Source organism: Gymnoscopelus braueri (genome assembly GCF_963280865.1).
Source record: "Gymnoscopelus braueri genome assembly, chromosome: 19".
Lineage (NCBI taxonomy): Eukaryota > Metazoa > Chordata > Actinopteri > Myctophiformes > Myctophidae > Gymnoscopelus > Gymnoscopelus braueri.
The window spans coordinates 48,698,105-48,721,826 of record NC_137621.1 but is presented as its reverse complement, the minus strand read 5'-3'; the positions used below and the strand labels follow the sequence as shown (position 1 = coordinate 48,721,826).

Below are 23,722 nucleotides of genomic sequence, written 5' to 3'. Positions count from 1 at the left end.
GGATCAAGTTCACATCCGGGTATTTGGTCTGTACTTGGGCAAATGCGAACTTAGAATTGGAACAGTACTTGGGCAGCGACTGATGACGTATCACAAGTTCGTGAGGACGGGAGTACAGACAAGTTCGGGTATTGAGAAACGGCCAATTGTCTTTCACATCAGGACATAATGATTATCAGCAATAACCCACCTGTCTCCCAGACTCCCTCTTCAGTCAGAGTTAGGAGTTTGAATGAATATAGAATTATGTGCAGGATGTACTTTGTATATACGTAGGTCTATATACGTAGATGTGAGGGGACTTAATTTAACTGACTAAACTTGTTTTTAATATTTAATATGAAAAGAAAAACCTCTCTCTCACACTTATGCCAGTGTGCCAGTGATCACCCTCCCTGGCCTGTGCCAATGTTGGCACCTGTGCCTAAGGTTGCCTGCCCATGGGGGGGGGAGGGGAGAGAGAGAGAGAGAGAGAGAGAGAGAGAGAGAGAGAGAGAGAGAGAGAGAGAGAGAGAGAGAGAGAGAGAGAGAGAGAGAGAGAGAGAGAGAGAGAGAGAGAGAGAGAGAGAGAGAGAGAGAGAGAGCGCCCTACTTGACAAATAAGAAAGTATAGGCTGTAATACTACTTTTTTCCCACATACCTATCTGTCTCACATCATTCACGACGGACCACTCGTTGTGTTTGGGCTCGGTGAGTGGACATGTGTGTGCAGTGCTGCGCACGGCCGGTACGGCTTTGGTTTCGATTTAGGGCATTCCTTGATATACTGCGTTGTGTGCGGTGTCACACACCGAAAATAGCCAGTCTACAAGCTTGCGCTCAATTTAGTATCATCAAGCTTTACTGGAGATTCAGCGTACGGCATGGATTTATACACAGAGGGATAGATAATAGATAATCTATGTACTGTCCTGCAAATGTTCTGTGGTGGAGAAAATATGCGTAAATTTACTAAATTATATTTTGGATGCAAACTCTAGGCCTGTGTGTGTGTGTGTGTGTGTGTGTGTGTGTGTGTGTGTGTGTGTGTGTGTGTGTGTGTGTGTGTGTGTGTGTGTGTGTGTGTGTGTGTGTGTGTGTGTGTGAGAGCGCTAGCCTGGCATTGGCCAGACTGATAACGTGGATTCAGTCTCACGTTCCTCCCCGGTATCAGTCTGGACTTTGCCGCACAGGGAGCGAGTATGAGAAATCAGAAAATGATTTTGATGCTTTTCACTGTTAAACGGACAGCAGTTGAAACGCAGTCACTCATTGTCCCGATCATTTTCTGATTTCTCATACTCGCTCCCTATGGGCCGAAGTCAAGACTGATACCAGGGAGGAATGTGAGAGTGAATCCACGTTATCAGCCTGGCCAATGCCAATGCCATGTGTTTGTGTATAGCCACAGTCTGCAGTTACAGTGCATATTTCAGCTTGGGGAAATGGATATACAGTAACAAAATGCCCCTTCCAACTGCTCTGGGTACATATATTCCAGAATGAAGATTCCACAGGCAGCAATGTTTCACCTGGTATACATACTATTAGTGTTATTAATGTTTATAGGTATCGTGTTTGTGCGTGGTAGATTATATTGACTCCTATTGTAGAATGGTGGTGTTGTCTAAGTATAAACGGTTGCTATGCTAGGATTGGACAATAGCCATTGTCGGGCGGCGATCAGTCTATTACTTACTTACATACGCCTATAGCCCAACTTTGGGTTTAGACCATGGACAAGTACTCTCCAGGCATCCCAGTCCTGGGCCAGTTTCTCCAGCTGTCCCCTTGTGTGGCCAGATCTTTTCACATCTGCATCCAGGTCACGCCACCAGGTGTTTCTTGGTTGGCCCCTCTTCCTTCTCCCCTGTGGGTTCCAGAACAGGGCGTATCATGTGATATTAGATGCAGGTTTGCGAAGAGTGTGGCCAATCCATCGCCAGTGTCTTTGGAGGATAACCTCCTCTACAGGGTGTTGTCTTGTTAGCTGCCACAGTTCCACGTTACTGATTGTGTTTGGCCGGCTAAGGCAGGTGTTGTTGAATGTTTGGATTATTTTCATGGTTTTAACAGTTGTTCTCCAGGTTTCTGCTCCATACAGTAGAACAGTCTTCACCGTGGAATTGAACAGACAGTGTTACCCCCAATACTGCAATACATGCTCGAAAAGGAAAGCTGGAAAATGTTGTTTGGCCTCACCCCAGGGATATTTGCTTGCATCACATCCTTTCATGTCCTTCAATACTTGTCTATGCGTTTCATTTTTGCGAAGCTGTTTTTATTTTTATTATTTTATTTATTTGGCACCATCGAGAGCAGTTCAGTTTATTTTCAGCACATTTGGACAACAAAATTCATCTCTGCGTTATGTACATCAGTGCATTTAGATTCTAAATCACATCAACCACATCAAGTCACTTTTTGACCAATGCGGCCTAGACCCCAAAATGAGTGTGACAAGCCTGATTTAGAAAAAGTGAAGGCACAATCTCAAAAACATCCAAGGCACAGGTTGTCAAGTCCATTTGACATAGTAAGATGCCGAAAAAGGGGACAGGGAGAAGCATAATGCTTATCGAGCCCTACCCCTGGTTTAGTTTGCATAAATAAATGAAATTGCCACAGTGTTCCCTGCAAGAATACATAATTAACATGGTGTTAACATACATACAGCATACCCTCCCACACATGTTACCCGCACTCTCTCACGCACACTCATAACTCTCTCTCTCTATGTGAGAGTCAAGATAGCAAAGAGCTATACGGAACACGTGGAATGGCCGGCGCAGGTCTAGCTGAAAGTAATAATAATGATATAATAACAGAACAATATTAATACATTTATTATCTATATATTAATAGGTGTAATTTAAATTATTTCACAAGGTGCAATCAGTACTTTTCTTATGCATTATTATCAGGTTAATATAATAATACAGTATATAATAAATAAATGTTCAGTCTAGTAGCCATCCGTTGATTGAGTTTCTTTCTGCTTGTAAACATCATAAAATACATTTTAATTTTTCATTTTGAATTGATAAATGTTGACGCTTGTTTGGATAGCATCGGCTTGCCGACTCCACAGTGACAATCTGCATTATGAAGTAGGCTACACATGATCTTGAGGGTAGTTCGGACTAGCAGTTTTTCAAAGTCTAAAGGCCTTCTTAGGTCATAGTTACTCTCTTTGTCTGGGAATCTTTTTGGCACATTAGTTGAAAGGGATTTGTTTTGTTGCTCTGTACATGACTTGGGCTGTTTTGAATTTGATCAGATCTGGAAACTTTAGAATGTGGGAATTATAAGATAATCATTTGCCGTTGCATTTCAATCACAATCTCCTGCAGGACAGCTCAGTCACCAGGCAGGCAGGGAATCGGACCAAATCTCCCAATGGCCAATCTGGGCCTGGTAGTAATTATACTTAATAAAATAGAAGAAACTAGAAAAAGTGCTCCTCGGAGCACAGGTCTCCGCCAGGTCAGGTAGGTTGTTGTGGGGCCAGCAATGTTCGGAATTCGCCAATCAGGATGGAATATGAAAAAATGGACGGAACCATCTTGATCATTTGACTATAGAGTTAATGTGTACCGATTTGCATGATGTTTGGACAAAATTTGTAGGAGTAATATAAAAAAGAAATTTGTGGCAAACATCGGCCTCCTGGTGGCGCTATAATAGGGCAATGTTAAAAGGGTGGCATCTGTTCCTCAATGTGGCGTTCATGATTTGTGGCATTTTGTTCAAAACGGGACAAATTTTAGATTTCAATCTTAGCCAATCAGGATGGAATATAAAAAATCTAACAGATCCGTCTTGCTCACTTGACGATAGAGATCATGTGTACCGATTTGCGTGAAATTTGGATAAAATCTGAAGGCTTAATATAAAAAAAATTGTAAGTCGGCCTCCTGGTGGCGCTAAAAATGCAGGGCAAACGTTTTTCCTTGGCCTGTTATAGCGCCACCATGAGGCTGATTTGAAAACTTTCTTCCTTGGCCTAGTGGGAATGTGCGTGCAAAATGTCAGGGAAATTGCATGCTGTGTTCATGATTTGAGGCATTTTGTTCAAAACGGAGCAATCTGTAGGAGTACTGTCAAAAAAATTGTTTTGCACAAATCGGCCTCCTGGTGGCGCAATGAAAGGACCATGTGAAAAGAGGTTATGCTCTGGCATCCAGGTAGACCCTCCAGAAAAACGCGGGCAAAGATCCTTGATTATACGGGCTAAAACTGTTGATTATGCAGGCTAAAATCTTTGATTTTGCGATGAAATATGCGGGGTTTTTTTTGCAATTTTATGCGGTGAAATTATGGGAAGTTGCGAAATATGCAGAAAGTTGTGAAATATGCGGCAATATGCGAAATATGCGATATGTGCAAAGTTGCGAAATATGTGAGAAGTTGCGAAATATGCGGAAATATGCAATGCGAAGCGCATATTATGCGATGCGATATATTATGTGATGCGATGCAGCCTTTTTTAAAAAAATATATATTTTTTTTCATAATTATGCGCCATTTTGCTGATTATGCGGTAAATTCTGCGATCGCATAATTGCATTTTTCTGGAGGGTCTATCCAGGGAGTGTGTGTGCACAGTTTCACTGCGATCAAACCAACTGTGCCAGAGATTAGCTGTACACAGACAGAATCACACACACACACACACACACACACACACACACACACACACACACACACACACACACACACACACACACACACACACACACACACACACGGACGGACGGACGGACGGACGGACGGGGTAAAACATACTCTCGCCATGCCTTTTGGCCTGGCGGAGACAAAAATATGTAAAACAATCTATTGCTTGTATGCATATTATAGATATGATGCAAATTCAACCGATTCTTTTTCTGTTGCATTTAGAGCTGAATTATTATCTCCCTCAGCGTGTTTGCCAGTGTCTGCCAACTCGGCCATGTAATGATGAAAACGGACTATCATGCCTTGATGTTGCTGGAGGCAACAGATGTGCCTCCAATGTCACGGACCACGGTATTCATTTATAATACTGTACTGTATATTGATCACATGAACGTCACACACACTAGCCAAATAAGTATTACCATCTGATGAGGATACAGTATGGATGAAATCTAGTTGTGTCCACAACAGATCCATTCCCCATTCCAACATTGGACAGTGATATATTAATCCAAAAGACAAATTTCCCCTCAGCAATCATTAAAGCTCTGGTCCATAATCGGATAGCAGCGTTCCAGTATGCCCTGGATTCCAGCATCATGTTTTTACCTCAAGCACTGTTCAGTTGAAAAGGCTTATATAATGTCCTTTCCATGTTTTATTAGCCTATTATTTGGTGGTGGGGTTACACTTTGTAAACTTCTTATTCTCATTACACATGAGAGCATTACTTACTTCTTTTCCCTGGCCTTTGAACACAGTTAATCAGATACATCACGACCATTGTCTCTACCTCACTATTTTCTGCTATGCATTTTTGGGCGGTGAAACCGCCCCTATATGTGAGGTTTGGATATTTGCACACCAAATCCTGCGCTGTGATTGGCCACCAGTGTACCCCCCTAACCCTGCACTGTGATTGGCCAATCACAGTCTATTCAGGACTGTGATTGGCTAGGGAAACATGACACATGTGCATAGCCCTATAAATAGGACTATGCACTTTAAAAAAAGTGAATCACATAGACACCGCCCACTTCACACTGGGTGTGATTTTTTAATTGCCGCCTGTATTTTGTATTTTGTATTTTGTATCGTATTTTTGCACTGTGTGAACTATACATTGTTGTTTTTTCATTGATGTGTTGTATAGCACTTTGGTGGCTTTGGTCATTGTAATGTGCTCTATAAATAAAATTTGAGTTGAGTTGAGTGGATTTATATGCTTATTTAGTGTGAAGCACATCACACGGCCACTTTTCAATCTTGTGGCTTATTCATAGCAACGGTAGCAGATCCAGTGTTTGTCCCCCACTGAGCAAACCGGAAGTGATGTTTTGTGGGCGTTCCTGTCTATTGCGGACTGTATCTATTGTGTTCTATATATAACACATATGCTGTATTAACTAATATAACTGTTAAATGTTGCATGAAGCAGACTCTAGGAGGTTTACATTACATTACATACATTCTAAAGAAAGAAGTAATGTTTGATGCTTTTAAAATTAGAACATTATCAGTTTGCAACACAGCTTGCATGTTATTTAAAAAACATTTCATGGTTCTTGTTTTATCTCCCCTCATTCTCCATCCCAGATGTCTTTCCTGCCCAACTACCAGTGAAGAAACATATCGACTGTAACCAGGGTGGTAAAAACCTCAGAAACAAGAGACTCGAAATACACCAGAGAACTCATACAGGAGAGAAGCCCTACCACTGTGACCAGAGTGGGACAACATTCAGCCGAAACAGTCACCTCAAACATCACCAGATAATTCATACAGGTGAGAAGCCCTATCACTGTGACCAGTGTGGGAAAGGGTTCAGCCAGAGCAGTAGTCTCAAATCTCACCATAGAGTTCATACAGGAGAGAAGCCCTATAAATGTGACCAGTGTGGGAAAGGGTTCAGCCATAGCAGTCATCTCAAAGATCACCAGAGAACTCATACAGGAGAGAAGCCCTACCACTGTGAACAGTGTGGGAAAGGGTTTAGCCTGAGAATTCTTCTCAAATGTCACCAGTGGACACATACAGGAGAGAAGCCCTATCACTGTGACCAGTGTGGGAAAGGGTTTAGCCAGAGCAGTAGTCTCAAATCTCACTATAGAGTTCATACTGGAGAGAAGCCCTATAATTGTGACCAGTGTGGGGAAGGGTTCAGCCACAGCAGTCAACTCAAACGTCACCAGAGAATTCATACAGGAGAGAAGCCCTATAACTGTCGCCAGTGTGGGAAAGGGTTCAGCCGGAGGGATGCTCTCAAAGTTCACCAGAGAATTCATGCAGGAGAGAAGCCCTATAATTGTGACCAGTGTGGGAAAGGGTTCAGCCAGAGCAGTTATCTCAAAGAACATCAGAGAACACATACAGGAGAGAAGCCCTATCATTGTGACCAGTGTGGGAAAGGGTTCAGCCAGAACAGTTCTCTCAAAAGACATCAGAGAACACATACAGGAGAGAAGCCCTATCATTGTGACCAGTGTGGGAAAGGGTTCAGCCAGAGGGGTACACTCAAAAGTCACCAGAGGATTCATACAGGAGAGAAGCCTTTCCACTGCGACCAGTGTGGTAAACGGTTCAGTGATAGTAAAAGTCTCAAACATCATCAGACAATTCATACAGGAGAGAAGCCCTACCACTGTGGCCAGTGTGGGAAAGGATTCAACCAGAGAAGGGATCTCAAAGTTCACCAGAGGACACATACAGGAGAGAAGCCCTACCACTGTGGCCAGTGTGGGAAAGGATTCAACCAGAGAAGGGATCTCAAAGTTCACCAGAGGACACATACAGGAGAGAAGCCCTACCACTGTGACCACTGTGGGAAAGGGTTCAACCAGCAGAGTTATCTCAAAAGTCACCAGAGACTTCATACAGGAGAGAAGCCTTACAACTGTGACCAGTGTGGGAAAGGGTTCAGCCGGGGCTATAGTCTCAAACTTCACCAGAGAATCCATACAGGAGAGAAGCCCTATCATTGTGACCAGTGTGGTGAAGGGTATGGCGATAGGGGTCAACTCAAAAGTCACCAGAGAATTCATACAGGAGAAAAGCCCTACAACTGTGACCAGTGTGGGAAATGGTTCAGCCACAGCATTAGTCTCAAAAATCACCAGAGGAGACACACAGGAGAGAAGCCCTATCATTGTGAGCAGTGTGGGAAAGCGTTCAGCCAGAGCGGTCATCTCAAAGTTCACCAGAGAACTCATACAGGAGAGAAGCCTTTCCACTGTGACAAGTGTGGGAAAAGGTTCAGCGAGAGGGCTACACTCAAAAAACACCAGAGGATTCATACAGGAGAGAAGCCTTTCCACTGTGATCAGTGTGGGAAAGGGTTCAGCGAGAGCAGTAAACTGAAAAGTCACCAGAGAATTCATACAGGAGAGAAGCCCTACAACTGTGACCAGTGTGGGAAATGGTTCAGCCACACCAATAGTCTCAAAATTCACCAGAGGACACATACAGGAGAGAAGCCCTACCACTGTGACCACTGTGGGAAAGGGTTCAGCCAGCCCAGTAATCTCAAAAGTCACCAGAGACTTCATACAGGAGAGAAGCCCTACAACTGTGACCAGTGTGGGAAAGGGTTCAGCCATAACAGTAGTCTCAAACATCACCAGAAAACACATACAGGAGAGTAGTCTTTCCACTGAGAAGCCCCCACCCGTGCCCTACAACTGTGATCAGTGTGGTAAAGGGTTCAGCTGGAGGGGTAGTCTCAAACATCACCAAATACTCCATACAGGAGATTCCAGACTATTGTCCCTATTCAGTTTTCTAAATGATAACATTCAGAATTTCAAAGAACTTGATCAAAAGTGTTTTTCATGGTGTTTGGAGCAGGCAGAAACAATGTTTACCACTGTGTGTGAGAGCACAGGCCATAGTGAGATTCATGTCATTGAAAGCAAGTATGAAGTATTGCATATAACATCCCTTCTGTTACTGTAGTGTAGAGGTTGAAATTATACAATTATTTAAATTTACATGACAAACACTGAATGTCACATAGCTCAAATAGCCGATCTACAACCTCACAGCTATTTTAGCTTTATGTGACACCGTTGGTGGTTAAATGATTTGTATAAGATACACGCAGTGGTTCTCAACCTGTGGGTCGGGGTCCCTACACAATTTTGGGGACCCCAGATGTCAGTGAAGTGAAAATTTAATGGAGTAGTTCACCCAATTTTTTTTTAATTTTCTATCAAACACCCCATGAAGCATTGATTTCAATGTATCCGGTAGGAGACACAAAGTGTTTCCTTTGTGTCTTCTACGGAGAAGAAAGAGGCAAAACGCGAGGCGTTGTGAGCTTGGAGATCGGCTATTTCCACAACATTTATCTGTGGAACCGAGTCTAAAAAAAATGTAATGCCTACAATTCCAAGTGCTTGTCAGGGTCGGGGTCCTCATTTCAAATATGATTATTTTGGGGGTCGTGGGCTGAAAAGGTTAAGAACCACTGAGCTACAGTACCTACTATCAGTTAAATTTTAAAACCATTAATATAGACTTATGTGATCAGAGTCTTAGGTTCCCAGTCCGTGCCCTTTCTGCGGTCTAAGTGTCCCTGAACAAGACACTCCAAACTGCTCCCCGATGCAGAGGACAAATGTCAAGTACTAGAGGTACACCGCTGATCCGATCGATATGTGTCCCTCTTGTGCCCATATATGTAAATCTGTCAGTTCATGTTCCTTTTATGCCCATTTAGAGATCTCTGCATCTGTATGTCCTTGTCCCTCTTATATGCCCATATATGGAGATACCAGATGTTATCGGTATATGGCCATTTATTGGCATGCCCATATATGGGCATATCGGTTGGATCAGTGGTTCTGGACAACTGAATGATATGCCTATCGTATATGGACATATCGGTCGGATCAGGGTTCTGGACAACCGCATATCTGAACAACCCGACGGCTGGCCGGCCCTCCCATTAGCCAATTGTATAGAATATGCCCAGAGTAGGTACACCACAGTTCATGTGGTTAATAAACATCTCGATTTTTGTACACAGATGTCGATTATGTTCTGAAAAATTACAGCAATTTCCGGAAGTTCGAGTCTGGAAAAAGTATGGAATTTTGAATTGGAAAATGTATAGGAACCCTGGTTGAAGATGTTGAGGGAAAAACGTCTCCGTCTTCTTTTGTGTATGATCAACAGATGTCCAGCTTAGTGTCGTGCAGCCACACCAGGTGCCACACCAGGTCCCACATCAGAAAGGGCGGCCTATGAAGGTGGTCTATACAGGGGACAGGTGGTGATTATGTGGTCGGCAATCTTCTCAAACTCCCTGCACTCGCATGCTGCGTTGTCTGGCAGGCCTCACTTCTTCATAGGCAATTCGAAGCAGTACGCAGCTGAACCCCAGTACGCAGGAGGTTCAGCTGGGTCCATTGTCGTTGTGGTAGATCTTCTGATTTGATGCTGTCTCCTGGGTCCCAGATGTAACATCATAATAATAATAATAATTATTATTATTATTATTACACTTATTATAAATAATGATAATTAATTTGTAGGCAGGTCCTCAGGGATAGAACTGATGCCACCTTGTTGTATGGGTGGCGGGACTTGAGTCTGTATTGAGACAACACTGTCGTGGTGGTGTCATGTAGGATATTCCATTTTCACTTGTTTATCCTGTATCCTGTATGAGCTCTTTATCCTAATTATATTAATGAAAGAATCTGATATACAGATGAATTAGGATGGGAAATTATGTGTCTTCATTTTAACAGGAGTGGATGTTGGAGGAGACGACTAAATAATGTTAAGAATGAATACACTTATTCCACATAGTATCTGTGACAAGGTGGTGATAAAGATAATATTAACTAGAAAATGGGCTCCTCGGAGCACAAGTCTCCGCCAGCAGACCTGTGCTATTTTAATCAAATGAAATCACTTACCCTATCTTTAACCATAGTTTTCTGGGAATATTCTAATTCTTACTTAAAATAGAACATGTTACTATACCATAGCAATTATATTATCATAGCAATAACTAATGAGATACAGTAGGGTAAAATATATATATTTTAGTTAAACAAAAAGTTAAAGGTGAACGTTAAAGTAATGGAACATGCTGGACCAGGGATGTTTTGCTTGATTGCAGTTGGGTCTTTGTCCAGGAGACTTACAGTATCTATTGTTGCTGTGTACTTTGCAGGTTTTAACTCTACCACTGTTTCTCTGTAGAGCATTCGTTCACAGGAGAAACAGACATAATTGGGTCCACTTTCCCGACATCTTCTTTAAGAATGCGGCAGCAGCTTCATCAACTTCTAGTTCTTGTGATCTGTAGCGTCTCTTCTTCTTACTCTTCAGTTTGCGTAATGGGAGTTAGTTTCATTGTGTGATCTCAGCTGTGATCTCTGTTTGTACTGGAAAGTACTGTTCCTGTCTAAGCTATTTATATATTTATATTACATATTGTGATGTCACGTGAAACTTGACCAATGTTAGGTGTTCTCAGAGGGACACACACACGCACGGACGGGTGATTTGTACTTGAAGGTACTGTTCCAATCAAGACTGATTGATCCTGTCTTACCTCACTTCAAAAACATAAATGACTTTTTGAAGTGACACACCTATTTATAGGATTTTATTTCGTCATGCGTCCCTCTAGCCAATCAAAAGCGTTGGTGTCAACATATTGTCACGTGTCACGTGGAGCTTGACCAATGTTAACTTGGCTAGAGGGGGGGGGCACACAGCGGGACAGAACGAAAACATACTCTCCACCGCTGGCGGAGACAATAAGGGAAGATATATCCCACATATTGTGTTGGAAAAATTGTAGGCCTCTCTTTCTATGGGCGTACAGAGAGACAGGGAGGTGGGAGTGTGAGAAGAGCTAGCACGGGTGGGGGCTTTTGGCTTCCCCGCGTATTCAAAGTGCAGGTCGCTCTCTCATTCTCTCTCTCTCTCTCTCTCTCTCTCTCTTCGCTTCAACCTAGGCTATCAATCTTTTTAGGCTGTCAACTAGCTTGCAGAACTATACTATAGCTTAGAGAATAGCAGGCCTAGAGAAAGGGATAGAAACATTTAGTTATGTTTAAATCATTATGGGTTTTAAACACTTGTTCACATATACACATATAACAAATATTTAATCACCTTTATATGGGATTATATTATTGTTTACCAAAGTATGTATTAACTTGTAAGTCGAGAAGTATGATTATTTAGCTGTAATCAGTGAACAAGACCAGGAGACCTGGTTCTGCCAGACCCAGACTTCACATGACGTGTCAGCCTGTGTCTATGCCCATGTATGGACGAAAGGGGGACAGACTTTTATGGCTGGGACACGACGTGTGTCCCTTCTATGCCCATGTATGGACATACTTTTTTGGGGGGCAGATTTTTTTTTTGGCTGGGGCCGGAGGACAAAGTGACCATGCCCATGTATGGACGAAACAGGTACAAAGCCTCATGTAAGCCCGACCCCTTGGGTCTGGCAAAAACTGACGATGATGTCATACACAAAGGTCACTGGGTTGAGCTGACCGCTGGCTGAACTCAGTCTATCAGCTGTACTAACATGTGTTTCTAGGGGGAATCCCCCTTAAAGTACAGCGAGTTCTGAAGTCCCACACGTGGCCTCAGGTGGCTCAGACACCTGTATACAGGTGACAAACCTGGGACAAACATGTGAACCCAGTGAACTTTTAGCAATTTTTTTTGTATAAATAGTGGGTCAAATTTGAGGTAGGAAGGCGTGGAGAAGAAGGTCACTGGATTTACGGCCGGGGAGCCCGCTTCGGCGGGGGTCTCTCTGTAAAATTTCGGACTATGATCTTTCGGACTTTTAATACATTTCTTGACTTTTTGGATTTTTATGGGAAATACATTTTAATTCCCTTTAAACCTTTTTTGGGCGGTGAAACCGCCCCTATATGTGAGGTTTGGACATTGCACCCCCCCAACCCTGCGCTGTGATTGGCCACCAGTGTACCCCCCTAACCCTGCACCGTGATTGGCCAATCACAGTCTATTCAGGACTGTGATTGGCTAGTGAAACATGACACATGTGCATAGCCCTATAAATATGACTATGCACTTAATAAAACACATTTATGTTTTTTTTTAAGTTAGGGGTGTACAATGGTTGGTCCACAATATTACTTTTCTTTAAGTGAACTTCCATCACTGTGATGACCACTGTGACCACACCGCCCACTTCACACTGGGTGTGATTTTTTTTTTACTGACTTTTGACTAATACTGACTTTCTCTGGGATGTTGGCATTTTAAACCAATATCTCAGTTTTTTAGGGAAAATATATTTTTATCCTGTATTATGACTTTTTTACAGTTATTATATTTTTGGTTTTTTTTTAACCAGTTTGGTGTACTTATTATTTTCATATCTACTTGTATCTTGTAACTAATGTCTATCGAGATAAATAAATACAATATAAAAATTATGTTTTTTTTTAATCTCCTTTCACGAGAACCCTCCCTGGACCGGTACGGTAAGGCACCCGCAACGCATGGCTGCACACGCCATTATTGATATAAATAACACACCTCATGATTACTAAGGGAGTAGATGACAGGAGCTGTTGCTTATTTATAAACTAATAGGGAGTGACTATAGTTTATATCTTTGATCTTTTTCGTAACTGTTGAAAGGGCAAGCGACAGGGGAAGGCTGAGCTAGAGAAGGGGGATAAGTGGTACCGGTGTGTCAGTATAAGGATTTGAGACCACTTGAATTATTTACTTGGCTCTGATAAGCCGTTGAGCGAGGATGGTAAAAAATGTGCATGCTATCCGGACTCAATTGAGCCTTTTTAAGGAGCTCGTAAATAATTTAAATCAGTGGTAATACATTCCTTGACATACGGTAAAATTAGTGAAACGAAGAGATAGAGAAAAAGGGTCCTGTCATTTATTTAAGGAAAGTTACCGGAGACGAGTTATCGATATGAAGGCTAAACATGCGTCTCTTAGTGAATGGTTAAGGCTGTGTTGAGGACATAAATCGTTTAGTCTCTTATCTTTTGTGGCTTTGTGGGATATAAACATAAGGAGGCCCTTTCCTCCTCCTCCTCTTCCTTATGGCTACGGGGTACTAAAAATAAATCATAGGTTATTTGCGTCAAGGACGAAACTAGTGATGTTGTTAGTACCTTGAGTTATTAATAGTGGTCCCACGTATTGACCGGATGAATTCTGACTTTTGCACTCGCGCTAAACTTAACTCATTTCCTTGAAAGATATCGGCCGAGTCGCAAACGTTCAGTGGATCCGTGATCTTTAGTTTGACAGATAAACTGAACTGTCAAAACGCCAGCGAGTGAATGACAGTTTGACATATGTCTGTCTCTCAATCGTACCTTAGTAGGCCTATAGTAGTATTAATTAATTGACCGACGTGCCAGATGACATCTGGTTAATCTTACTCCGCTCGCAACAATATACAATTGGTATCACGACCTCGTCGACCGGGAAATGTATTTTCGGAATCAATCAATCTTTATTATCACATCACATTACAAGTAACATGGGTGTAATTCTTAATTCTTAATTGTGCAGGCCCTAAGTTTACTAAAGAGCTGGAGAGACAGGGAGCTCCGGGTTACTGAACAAACAGTCAGTAGCAATGATTGCTATCAGAATATAGCGCTATTTAACCCTTATTTTAATACAAATTGATCACATACTGCAACTTAAAGTTACCACCGAAATATGATGACGACGAAAAAGATGATGACGAGGATTTGAAAAGAATTGGCTCTGGTGTAGCTGTTGGGGCAGAAGCTGAATTGGATTAGCCAATGTTCACCCACTGTTTGCCAGATGTTCAATGCATTTTCGCCAGATTATGACATGGCCAGAACAGCCAGGCCAGATTTTCTGAGAGAAACAAACAAGCAGGTGTATGAAAACAAGCCCAAAATAAGTGACTATAAGGCAGGTCAGTGAAACCTTACTGTCTAATGTTTTAGAGATTTTTGGAAAATAGTAGATATGTATAAAGTGATTAAACTTAAGCAAGCTTAAATAAGAAACTATATTTAAGAAACAAAACTTTGCAGAACTTGCAACATTTCCACTTCACATAAAGACTGCTGGGTTCTTATCAGCATCACCTCTGCCTGTAAACACAACAAATTCATAATAATTAGCAAATGATTGTGTTCAAACATTTAAATTGTAAAACTTGTACCTGCAGTGCTATTACCATGTTTACAATGTTACAATATGCACTAATATGCCATATCACTCATAACATTTCAGTGGAGATAAAACAAAAATGTTCATCCATACCTGACATCAACATCCATCGACATTAGCCGTCATTACGTATACTTCCATCACTTTTGTTGTTATGACTTATTATATCAATGGAACAAAATGTGAAGAAATGCCAGTGCTATTCCTTTCAATTTCAGAATAATAAAACATTTTAATGTGTATGTTATGTATCTTGTGATGTTCCCGGTATTTGAAATATGCTATAAAATATAGCATAAAATACATTACATTGTATACTGGCTGCTGATATGTTTTATTTTATTTTAAATAGGGTAATTTTATCGTCTACTCAGGCTTTTGCGAGCACCCCGGACAGTTTTTAAGTTGCTTGATTTCAGTATTTAGATATTTAATATTCATTTTATCAGACACTCCCCCTTCCTATAAAAACCCATAACTTCAAACTCCATTTTAACCATGTTAAATTCATTGGAAACACCCGTCCTTAGTTCTGGTGACTGATATTGTCCTTCTAATACGCGAGGAGACTGTGTTTTTTCAATTACTTTTTATTCATTTTTTTAAAATATATTTTTGGGGGAAAATGAAAAAAAATTAATACAATAATACAAAAAAAAGGATGAGTCACCAGAACCAAGGACGGGTGTTTTTGATGAATCTAACATGTTAAAAATGGAATTGAAGTTATAATCGGTTATAGGAAGAGGGTGTGTCTGATAAAATGAATATCAATATCTAAATACTGAATCAAGCAACTTAAACACTGTCTAGGGGGCTCACAAAAGCCTGAGTAGACGATAAAATGCAGTTGTGCTTTTCACTTGAAGGTTTCCACATGTTGAGTTGGTTGGTAACAAACTGCGATAAGGCTGCATGTGAATTAAAGTGTTCCTGGCACGATAAAACCTACCGGTCATTACAATATTGAGTTTACGTAACAAAATATAATGATTTTCAACTGAGAAACATTTGTGAAGGAGGCCGATGCACACCTCAAGGGTTGGCGACAGGTGCGTAATTCAAAAATGTACAAATTATGGAGATCTCTGATGATTAGATCAAAGAATGGGACCCACACCGTCTGGATCTTGCAAAAAGATTTAGCTCTTTATTCGACGTTTCGGTCGTTAGACCTTCATCAGGACAGACTATACAGAACACATCAACCACCAAACATTTTAAAGGCTACACCTCCAAAGTGAAGGTCATCGGACATGCAACCCATTGGCTGCACCCGCAATCTCAGACCTAAAGCCACTCCCACCACCATCATATTAAAGCAACACCAATCCCATTCACACATTTTTTTTCTGGGTCAAAGCAACACTAATTATGGCTCTGAAGAGGAAAAGGCCTGTACATGTCATCGGGCCAGGTCTTCAATATCTATAAAGAAAAAGATAATATTAGTGGACCCAATAATAATAAAAAGACACACAGTGAGAATAAAGGTAAAAATAAACGAATCGAGCACAAAACTCCAACAAGTTAAAAGCACAGGTCTATTACATAGCTAGTCCATCCAAATAACGCATGACTAATCACAGCATAACATTAAGTACAAATTCATCATTTAAGCCTTTTGGGGCCAATGTTTGGCGTGTGAAGATCCAGTATGGCTCCTCTTCTCTTTAGGAGAAGGTCTATATCACCACCCCTAGGTGGCATCTTGATCTGTTCTATCCCCTGGAATCTAAAAGAGGATATGTCATGTTTAGCATCATTGAAATGAATAGCCACAGGATATTCTCGATCATTCCTGCGTATTGAGCTTTTGTGCTCACTGATGCGTTGTTTTAATTTACGGGTAGTTTTGCCAACATACTGTATGCTAGGCCACAAGGGCACTGAATCATATAGATTACATGGGTGCTATCACAGGTGATGATACTTCTAATTGGAAACTTTTTTCCGGTGTGTGGATGTCTAAAGTGCGTTAGTTTGGTTGTGTTATTACACTGTGCACAATGACCACAACGGTAATTTCCATTTGGTAAGGGGCAAAGACGTGTTTGGATGGACTGTGCTGGTTTATTTTGTGCAAAATAGGCATTGACAAGGTTGTCTCGGAGATTGTGGTCACGTTTAAACAAATAGAGGAGGATCACGAAAGACAGTGGTTAAAGGTAGGGTAAGTGATATTTTTGGGTTAAAACAAAAAATATTTTGTTAAAAGGTTAAAGCACTATATTCTGATAGTAATCATAGAGTGTTTGTTCAGTAACAGGAGTCTCCCCGTCTCTCCAGCTCTTTAATAAACAGAAAATACATTTTCAGGTAGGTGTCAAAATCTCAGCCAATCAGGAGAAAGTACCCATTTTTAAGGTACATTTTTATAGTGTTCCAGTTCCAATTTTGCATGCTCATTTCTTAGTCTTATCAGAATATAGAGCTATTTAACACTTATTTTAAAGGAGCTACACCATGAATTTAAATAAAATATTTGATATTTAATATCATATGGTGTATGTCCCTCAAACCTTTTTCAAAAGGTTTGAGCCTAAATCATCACTCAGATATACTCATCCCAAGTCAATTGTCTCTGGCTTATACAGCGCTTTCAGCTGCAATACCAAAACGTCCTCTTGGGCAGGGGGGGGCTACTGAGCAATTCTGTTTGTTAATACAAAAAAATATTTAAAAAAATTATTAAAAAAAAGAAAAAAAATGGAAAAATTCTGCATAAAAAGAAGCATCTAAGAAAAATACAAAATTGAAAAAAAAACACTTTGAAGATTTTTGAACAATTCCACCAAGTGTTTGAGGTGCCTGTTTCACCCACTTCCGGGGGGCGGAGCCAAAATCCGAGCCCGATGTATTTGTTCGTAGACCCCCACTTAGGGGGGGTAGAAAACGTTTCGGAGCGATTCGGGCACTTTTCATTTAACATTGGGTTTGCCATCAATAATGTTTGTGACATCATAAACATTTCCATTCTGAGATCGCCTGTTCAGACACGCCCATTCTGGAAATCCATGAAATGAGAAGGAATGACTGAATTTAAAAAAAAAATCATTTTTTGGGGTACAAGAGACACTGGGGACCCCAAAAAATACAAAAAACCAAGAAAAAAAGTGATTTTCATGGTGTAGACCCTTTAACCAAAGAAAATCACTTACCCAACCTTTAATTCAGGGTCTGTCTGTAAAATGTGCCAGTGTTTTTTGAAGACTGCTTTGATGGCTTGCGAGTGAGGGGAATAAGTTGTAATACAAGTGACTGAAATTGTATTTTTGTTTTTGTTCTTGTTACTGGTGGTAAGCAGTTCAGAACGAGGTTTTTGGAGCGCTTTATTGTAGGCTTGGTCCACCCAAGTGGTGGGGCAGCCTCGCTCCACAAACCTATCTCGCATCTCTGAGGCTTTCTCAGTAAAATCTTCTGTAGAATGACAAACCCGTCTTAGTCTATAAAATTGGCTCTTGGGGAGGCCCCTTTTCAGTGGTGTAGAAAACTTGTGGCCAAAAGGAGTGTGTTTCTATCAGTCTCCTTCCTGTATAGTGTAGTGAATAAATCTCCATTGCCTTTCATGACCCACATATCTAAAAAAATTACTTTCTCTGTGCTGTGGTCCATTGTAAATTGTAAATTACAGTCAAAACTATTCAACAGTCTCAAAAAAACATATAGTTCATTCACATTACCCTGGTAAATACAAAAGACATCATCAATGTACCGGCACCATTTTAAAATTCTATTCGAATGGCTGTTGATGTCCGGGTTGGAAACGGGTTTGAGCACACTTTTGTTTCCAACCCGGACATCAACAGCCATTCGAATAGAATTTTAAAATGTGTGTGTGTGAATGTGTGTGTGTGTGTGTGTGTGGGGGGGGGGGGGGGGCGTGTGTTTTCATCCTCTCTGTGTGTACCTATACAGAACAATGCTTTCTTTGTCCTCGTGGACATTGATCTACACATATTTGATTATATGTAAAAAATACACAAGAGTACAATCCTTTGGAATTTGGTTTCAGTTCCTCAACATTGTAGCAACAATCACAACAATGACCAAAAAACGAAACTGAACAAATTCAGAATAACTAGTAGAAAGGTAAAGAAATAGGTATGTGTGCACATTAGTCACCCTTTGAGGTGCTTTGAAGGTGTTGTGTGCATGAAGTTCACAGACATATACAACAATTCCCACTCAGTCCAATCTTCAGTCCATTAGCTATTTCCTGGACAGACACATTTGAAATAGTGAATTCCTCAGCAATAACTATCACTTTGCCTTAAAGCGGCACGATGCAACTTTATTTTAATGAATCAAAATATATATAATCTGTATAGTAGAGTATGTAGGCTTACAATACAATATAACTTATACATTGGGGTGGTTGTATTTTGTCTCCTTACTCTTCTGTTTAGACATTAAGGTCTGACTCACCTAGACACAGGATCTGACACGAATTTTGACCTAATGGAGCAAGCAGGCTCTATTACCTCAATGGTAAAAATGTCAGCACTTGCGCAGAAAACCGGGTTCAAATCCGGGGTAGAATAGAGGAAAGTTACATGGTGCAGTTAACCTATACAATTATTTTAACAATTATTGTCCATTCTGGCAGTGGCGTCAGTTTAGCAAAAGCTAAGGTATGGCAATCGTACCTTTTTCTTTTTTTTCTTTTTTTTTTCTGGAGCTGAGGTATGGCACCTGCCATACCCAATTGACACCCCTGCATTCTGGTTCAGAGAAGTCAAGACATTTCACTCACAAAATTAACATTCTCAAAATAGAAATAAAAACAAATACACAAAAAACATAAATGTGACCAGACATTTTTGTGTGCGTTGCACACTACAATGTTGCTATGTCCGCTTATTATAAGTGACTTTGGGCTTGTTTTTCTGCAAAGTCGCTTGTAAATATTGGTAGTTGTGGGTTGCGTTTTTTTGGGCTTGTTCCCAAAATGGTCTTTGCTTGTTTGGGCTTGCTTCCTAATATTGTTTAAACCAGTGTTTTTGAATATTTTCATGTCAAGGACCCTCAAATTAATATGTATTTGTCCGTGGACCCCCATATGAAAATATTTGTACCACGGACACCCATTTGTGTAGTTAAAATGTTTCAAATGTTTTCCAAATATTAGATTTTTTCTTTTAAATAAGCAGATTTACAAGCTCACAACACATTGTAACGCGACATGTTGTGAGTTTGCAGAACGTCTATTTTCAAATAGTCTATGTATTTAGCATCGCTTCTTTTGGGCCTGTTTTCGCAGATTTTCTCTTGCACAATTTGGCAACACGTTTGCAATACCACTTGCAATACCACTTGAAAACCATGTTTCGGTTCATAGATTTAATTTAATATACATACAGTATGATATAGTAGCCTATACATATGGACTGAATCCAGTGAGTAAGGTGTAGCACTCAGTCAGCATAGACTACTGACACACAAAAAGATGGATTACAACATACACATATGTAACTTTTTAGAAGGCCTGTAGGACCTTAACAACCTCCATAACAAATATGCACAATAAATACTAAATACATGTATATTATAATTTTGGTTGAATGAATGAATACACAGCTTTTACTTTGTGTTTTCAACAAGTTCACTTTTTGTATTTGTATGGTATTTCGTATTTCTTTAAACGGCTTAGTTTTAGTTTTTTTTAAATCATAAAATGGGGTATTTATCATCATTTTAAACACAAGATTTCAAACTTTATTATTAATACTTAATTTTTTATTAAGGAAAGAAGAATGGCTTCTATTTCAGCATGCCAACTTTCCAGGAAGATGAAGACTGCAATTTCTATTAGCTTGGAATCCCCATCGATGATGTCACTGGTAAGCAGGTTTCTGAACTGTCCACAGCCCACCAATGAGACACAGAGTGAGTAGACAGAAATGGTGTCATCGTATAATGAGCATTAGTGACGACCAATTATATGAAGATAAGGTTGAAAATGGGTGAAGTGTTCCTTTAACTATAATGATTTCCTATAACACATACAACAACAACAACCACAACTGTTCTGTTCGTTTAGAGCCTCCCTTCTTAGTACATTGGACATGATGATGAGACCCCCCCAACACGTGCACACATGCACACTCACACGCATGCACGCACACACACACATCGACATGCACGCGCTTGTATTTGTTTTAACTTTCTGAAAATGTTTGAAAATTATTTTTATTCTTGTGTGATCAGTTAGACTGCTATCACATTGAGACTGAACAGCCAGATAGTGGCTGAAAGAAAGTTATGATTTTATGCAATATGTTAAAAAATGTTGGACTACCTTATGTCCTCACGCATGCCATGTGACCTTTATTTATTATTTCACCATCAGCATGTCAACATACAGTACATGTCACCTCTATGTGTGGTCCACTTTAACCACGTAAACGCTCTATCCTTAGTAAACTGGACCTGAGTTGGCTCTGTACTTCAAAAATAGCTGTATAACTAAGCTCACAATGCGTCGCAATTCAGCCAATGTTCAGCCCAGAATATGGATGCTGGGGTTGAAGTGGTTAACAATAGTTTCCCGTTTTCCTTCCATCAACATTACTCCTTGTGTTCACAGATAGGGGGCGGATATAGCTGAATGGGTAGAGAGGCCGTGCTCAAGTCTGACGACTTAGGCAGCACTCAGCTGGGTGAAGCTAAAAACTGAGTCTCCCCCGTGGGATCAAATAGGTCTAAATGAATGAATTAGATAATTTGATTAGATAATTATCAGATACCATCTAATCATCACATCCCCCTGTCTTTGAGGCAAACAAGTTGGCAAACAGATTGTGTCAGTTAACTTAAAGGACCACTTTTTCAACCTATCTTCATGTAATTGGTCCTCGCTAATGCTCATTATAAGCCGGCACCGTTTTTGTCTATTCAGTCTGTGTCTCAGAAGAGAGCTGTGAACTGTTCAGAAACCTGCCCACGAGTGGCATCATCGGTAGGCATGTTTGATCCTTTCTAACAAGATTTCATCCTTTCATTTAATTAAAGTTTTTTTTATTAATGCAAGAGCATAGAAACGGACGACATTTCTCTTGCATTAACAAAATAAATTTATAAAGAGGTTGACATCTTGTTTGAAATGACCAAATCTGCCTACTGAGGATGGTAGGCAGGTTTCTGAACTGTCTGCTGTCCTCCTCTGAGACACAGAGTAGACAGAAATGGTGCCATCTGATAATTAACATAATGAGGATCAATTATATGAAGATTGGTTGAAAATGGATGAAGTGGTCTATATCCTTTAGCATATCACTTAAAGGATATCAGTGCAAAGCATATCATTTCAAGGTATCTTAATATACTTAGTTTATTTTTGTGTGTGTGTATAAACAACATTAAAGCTCTATTATATCATTTTTTTAGTGAATAAAATGTTATTTTCCCCAATCTATATGGTAGAGTATGTTAATACAATATAACGTATACAATTGGGGTGGTTGGGTCTCCCTACTCTTCTATTGAGACATTTAAATCCTGTGTCTATGTTGGACATGATCTTTGACACGATCCTGACCTGAAGGTCAAAATTCAATTTATCCTCTGAGCAAGCAGTCAGGCTCTATTAGCTCAGCTGTAAATATTTCAGCACTTGAGCAGGAGACCAGGGTTCAAATCCGGGGTAGAACAGGAAAGTTACATAGTGCAGCTTTAACCTGAATACCAATCTGCAATTAATCTATTCTAGACATTACATTTCCCATTTTCCTTTCTTTCAATTTCACAAGTTCAGTCTAGGCTTCTTCAGCACAGGTTCATCTGGAGTGTTGTCTGTATGTTGCTGTGTGTGTGTTGTGTTGCAGTTTGTGGTAGGTAGAGAGCTGGACTCGGCGGGTAAAGTGGAAAAGGGGAAAAGGCGGGTAAAGCCGTGAAGCGTCCCATCAGTCTCCGGTAGAGAGACGGACTCGGCAGGTAAAGAAGTGGAAGTCACGCCGGGAAGCGCCCCATCAGTCTCTGATAGAGAGACGGACTCGGCAGGTAAGGAAGTGGAAGTCACGCTGGGAAGCGTCCCGTCGACCTCCAACAGCTTGTTGTCCGCCAGCCGCTGGTGCCGTTTCATCTCTTCCAACTCGGCCAGCAGCTCATCCTCGTCATACACCTCTCCGGGGCCCATGGGCTTGGAGATGACATCGGAGATGTCCAGTGCCATCTCCTGCTGCTCCGTGATGGCCTGAATTTGGTCGTCCACGTTATCGACGTCCATGTTGTCGTGGACAGACTTCATGGCCTTGGCGGCGAAGGCCATGTTCTTGAGCACTTTAGTGTAGACGTTGGCGTTCTCCAGTGCCTCTCTCTGTGACTCCACGTTCGATATCTTACCTTCGATCTGTTCCACCTGCTTTTCGTACCTCTTCTTTCTTTTCAAGGCCTGCACGGCCGCCAGTTTGTTTGTAATGTTTTTTTCATTTATGACTGAAAGCAGTTCCTTCTGAATGCTCTTCTCTAGAGATTCCTGTTTCGTCTTTAGCATCTCCTCTGTCTCCCTGAGTTTCTGAATCGCTGCCTCTTGTTGGTCGGGTTCTTTTCGTCGACCAAATATCCCATAGAATATGTTGAGGAACAAAGCCATTACCAAGATGCTGGATCACAAAAACTACAAAAACTAGAAAATATGCATGACAAGAAGTCTTCAAACAAGGAATCTACTTTAAGACTTTGCCGTGGCCTGATATTTTATATCGTACGGGGGTGTTAACTACTGTCGTCATGATGAGGTCACGATGAGTCATTTGTAGCCAAACATGGTTGACACAGCTCCATGGGAAGTCCTTTTCTGACAGGAAGTCACATCACCTTATACGCTGCTATACAAAGGCTTCTGCTGTCCATGTT

General features: G+C 40.8%; 1 protein-coding gene across 1 annotated transcript; it reads right to left on the bottom strand.

Moving 5' to 3' along the window:
- Positions 1–22,610: 22,610 nt before the first annotated feature.
- On the bottom strand, positions 22,611–23,459 carry LOC308074830 (putative charged multivesicular body protein 4B-like protein CHMP4BP1; the record flags this gene model as incomplete). The annotated part of the gene is made up of 1 exon (XM_080414329.1): positions 22,611–23,459. One exon carries the CDS (start codon positions 23,457–23,459, stop codon positions 22,611–22,613), a length of 849 nt encoding a protein of 282 aa, XP_080270455.1.
- Between the last annotated feature and the right edge of the window lie 263 nt (positions 23,460–23,722).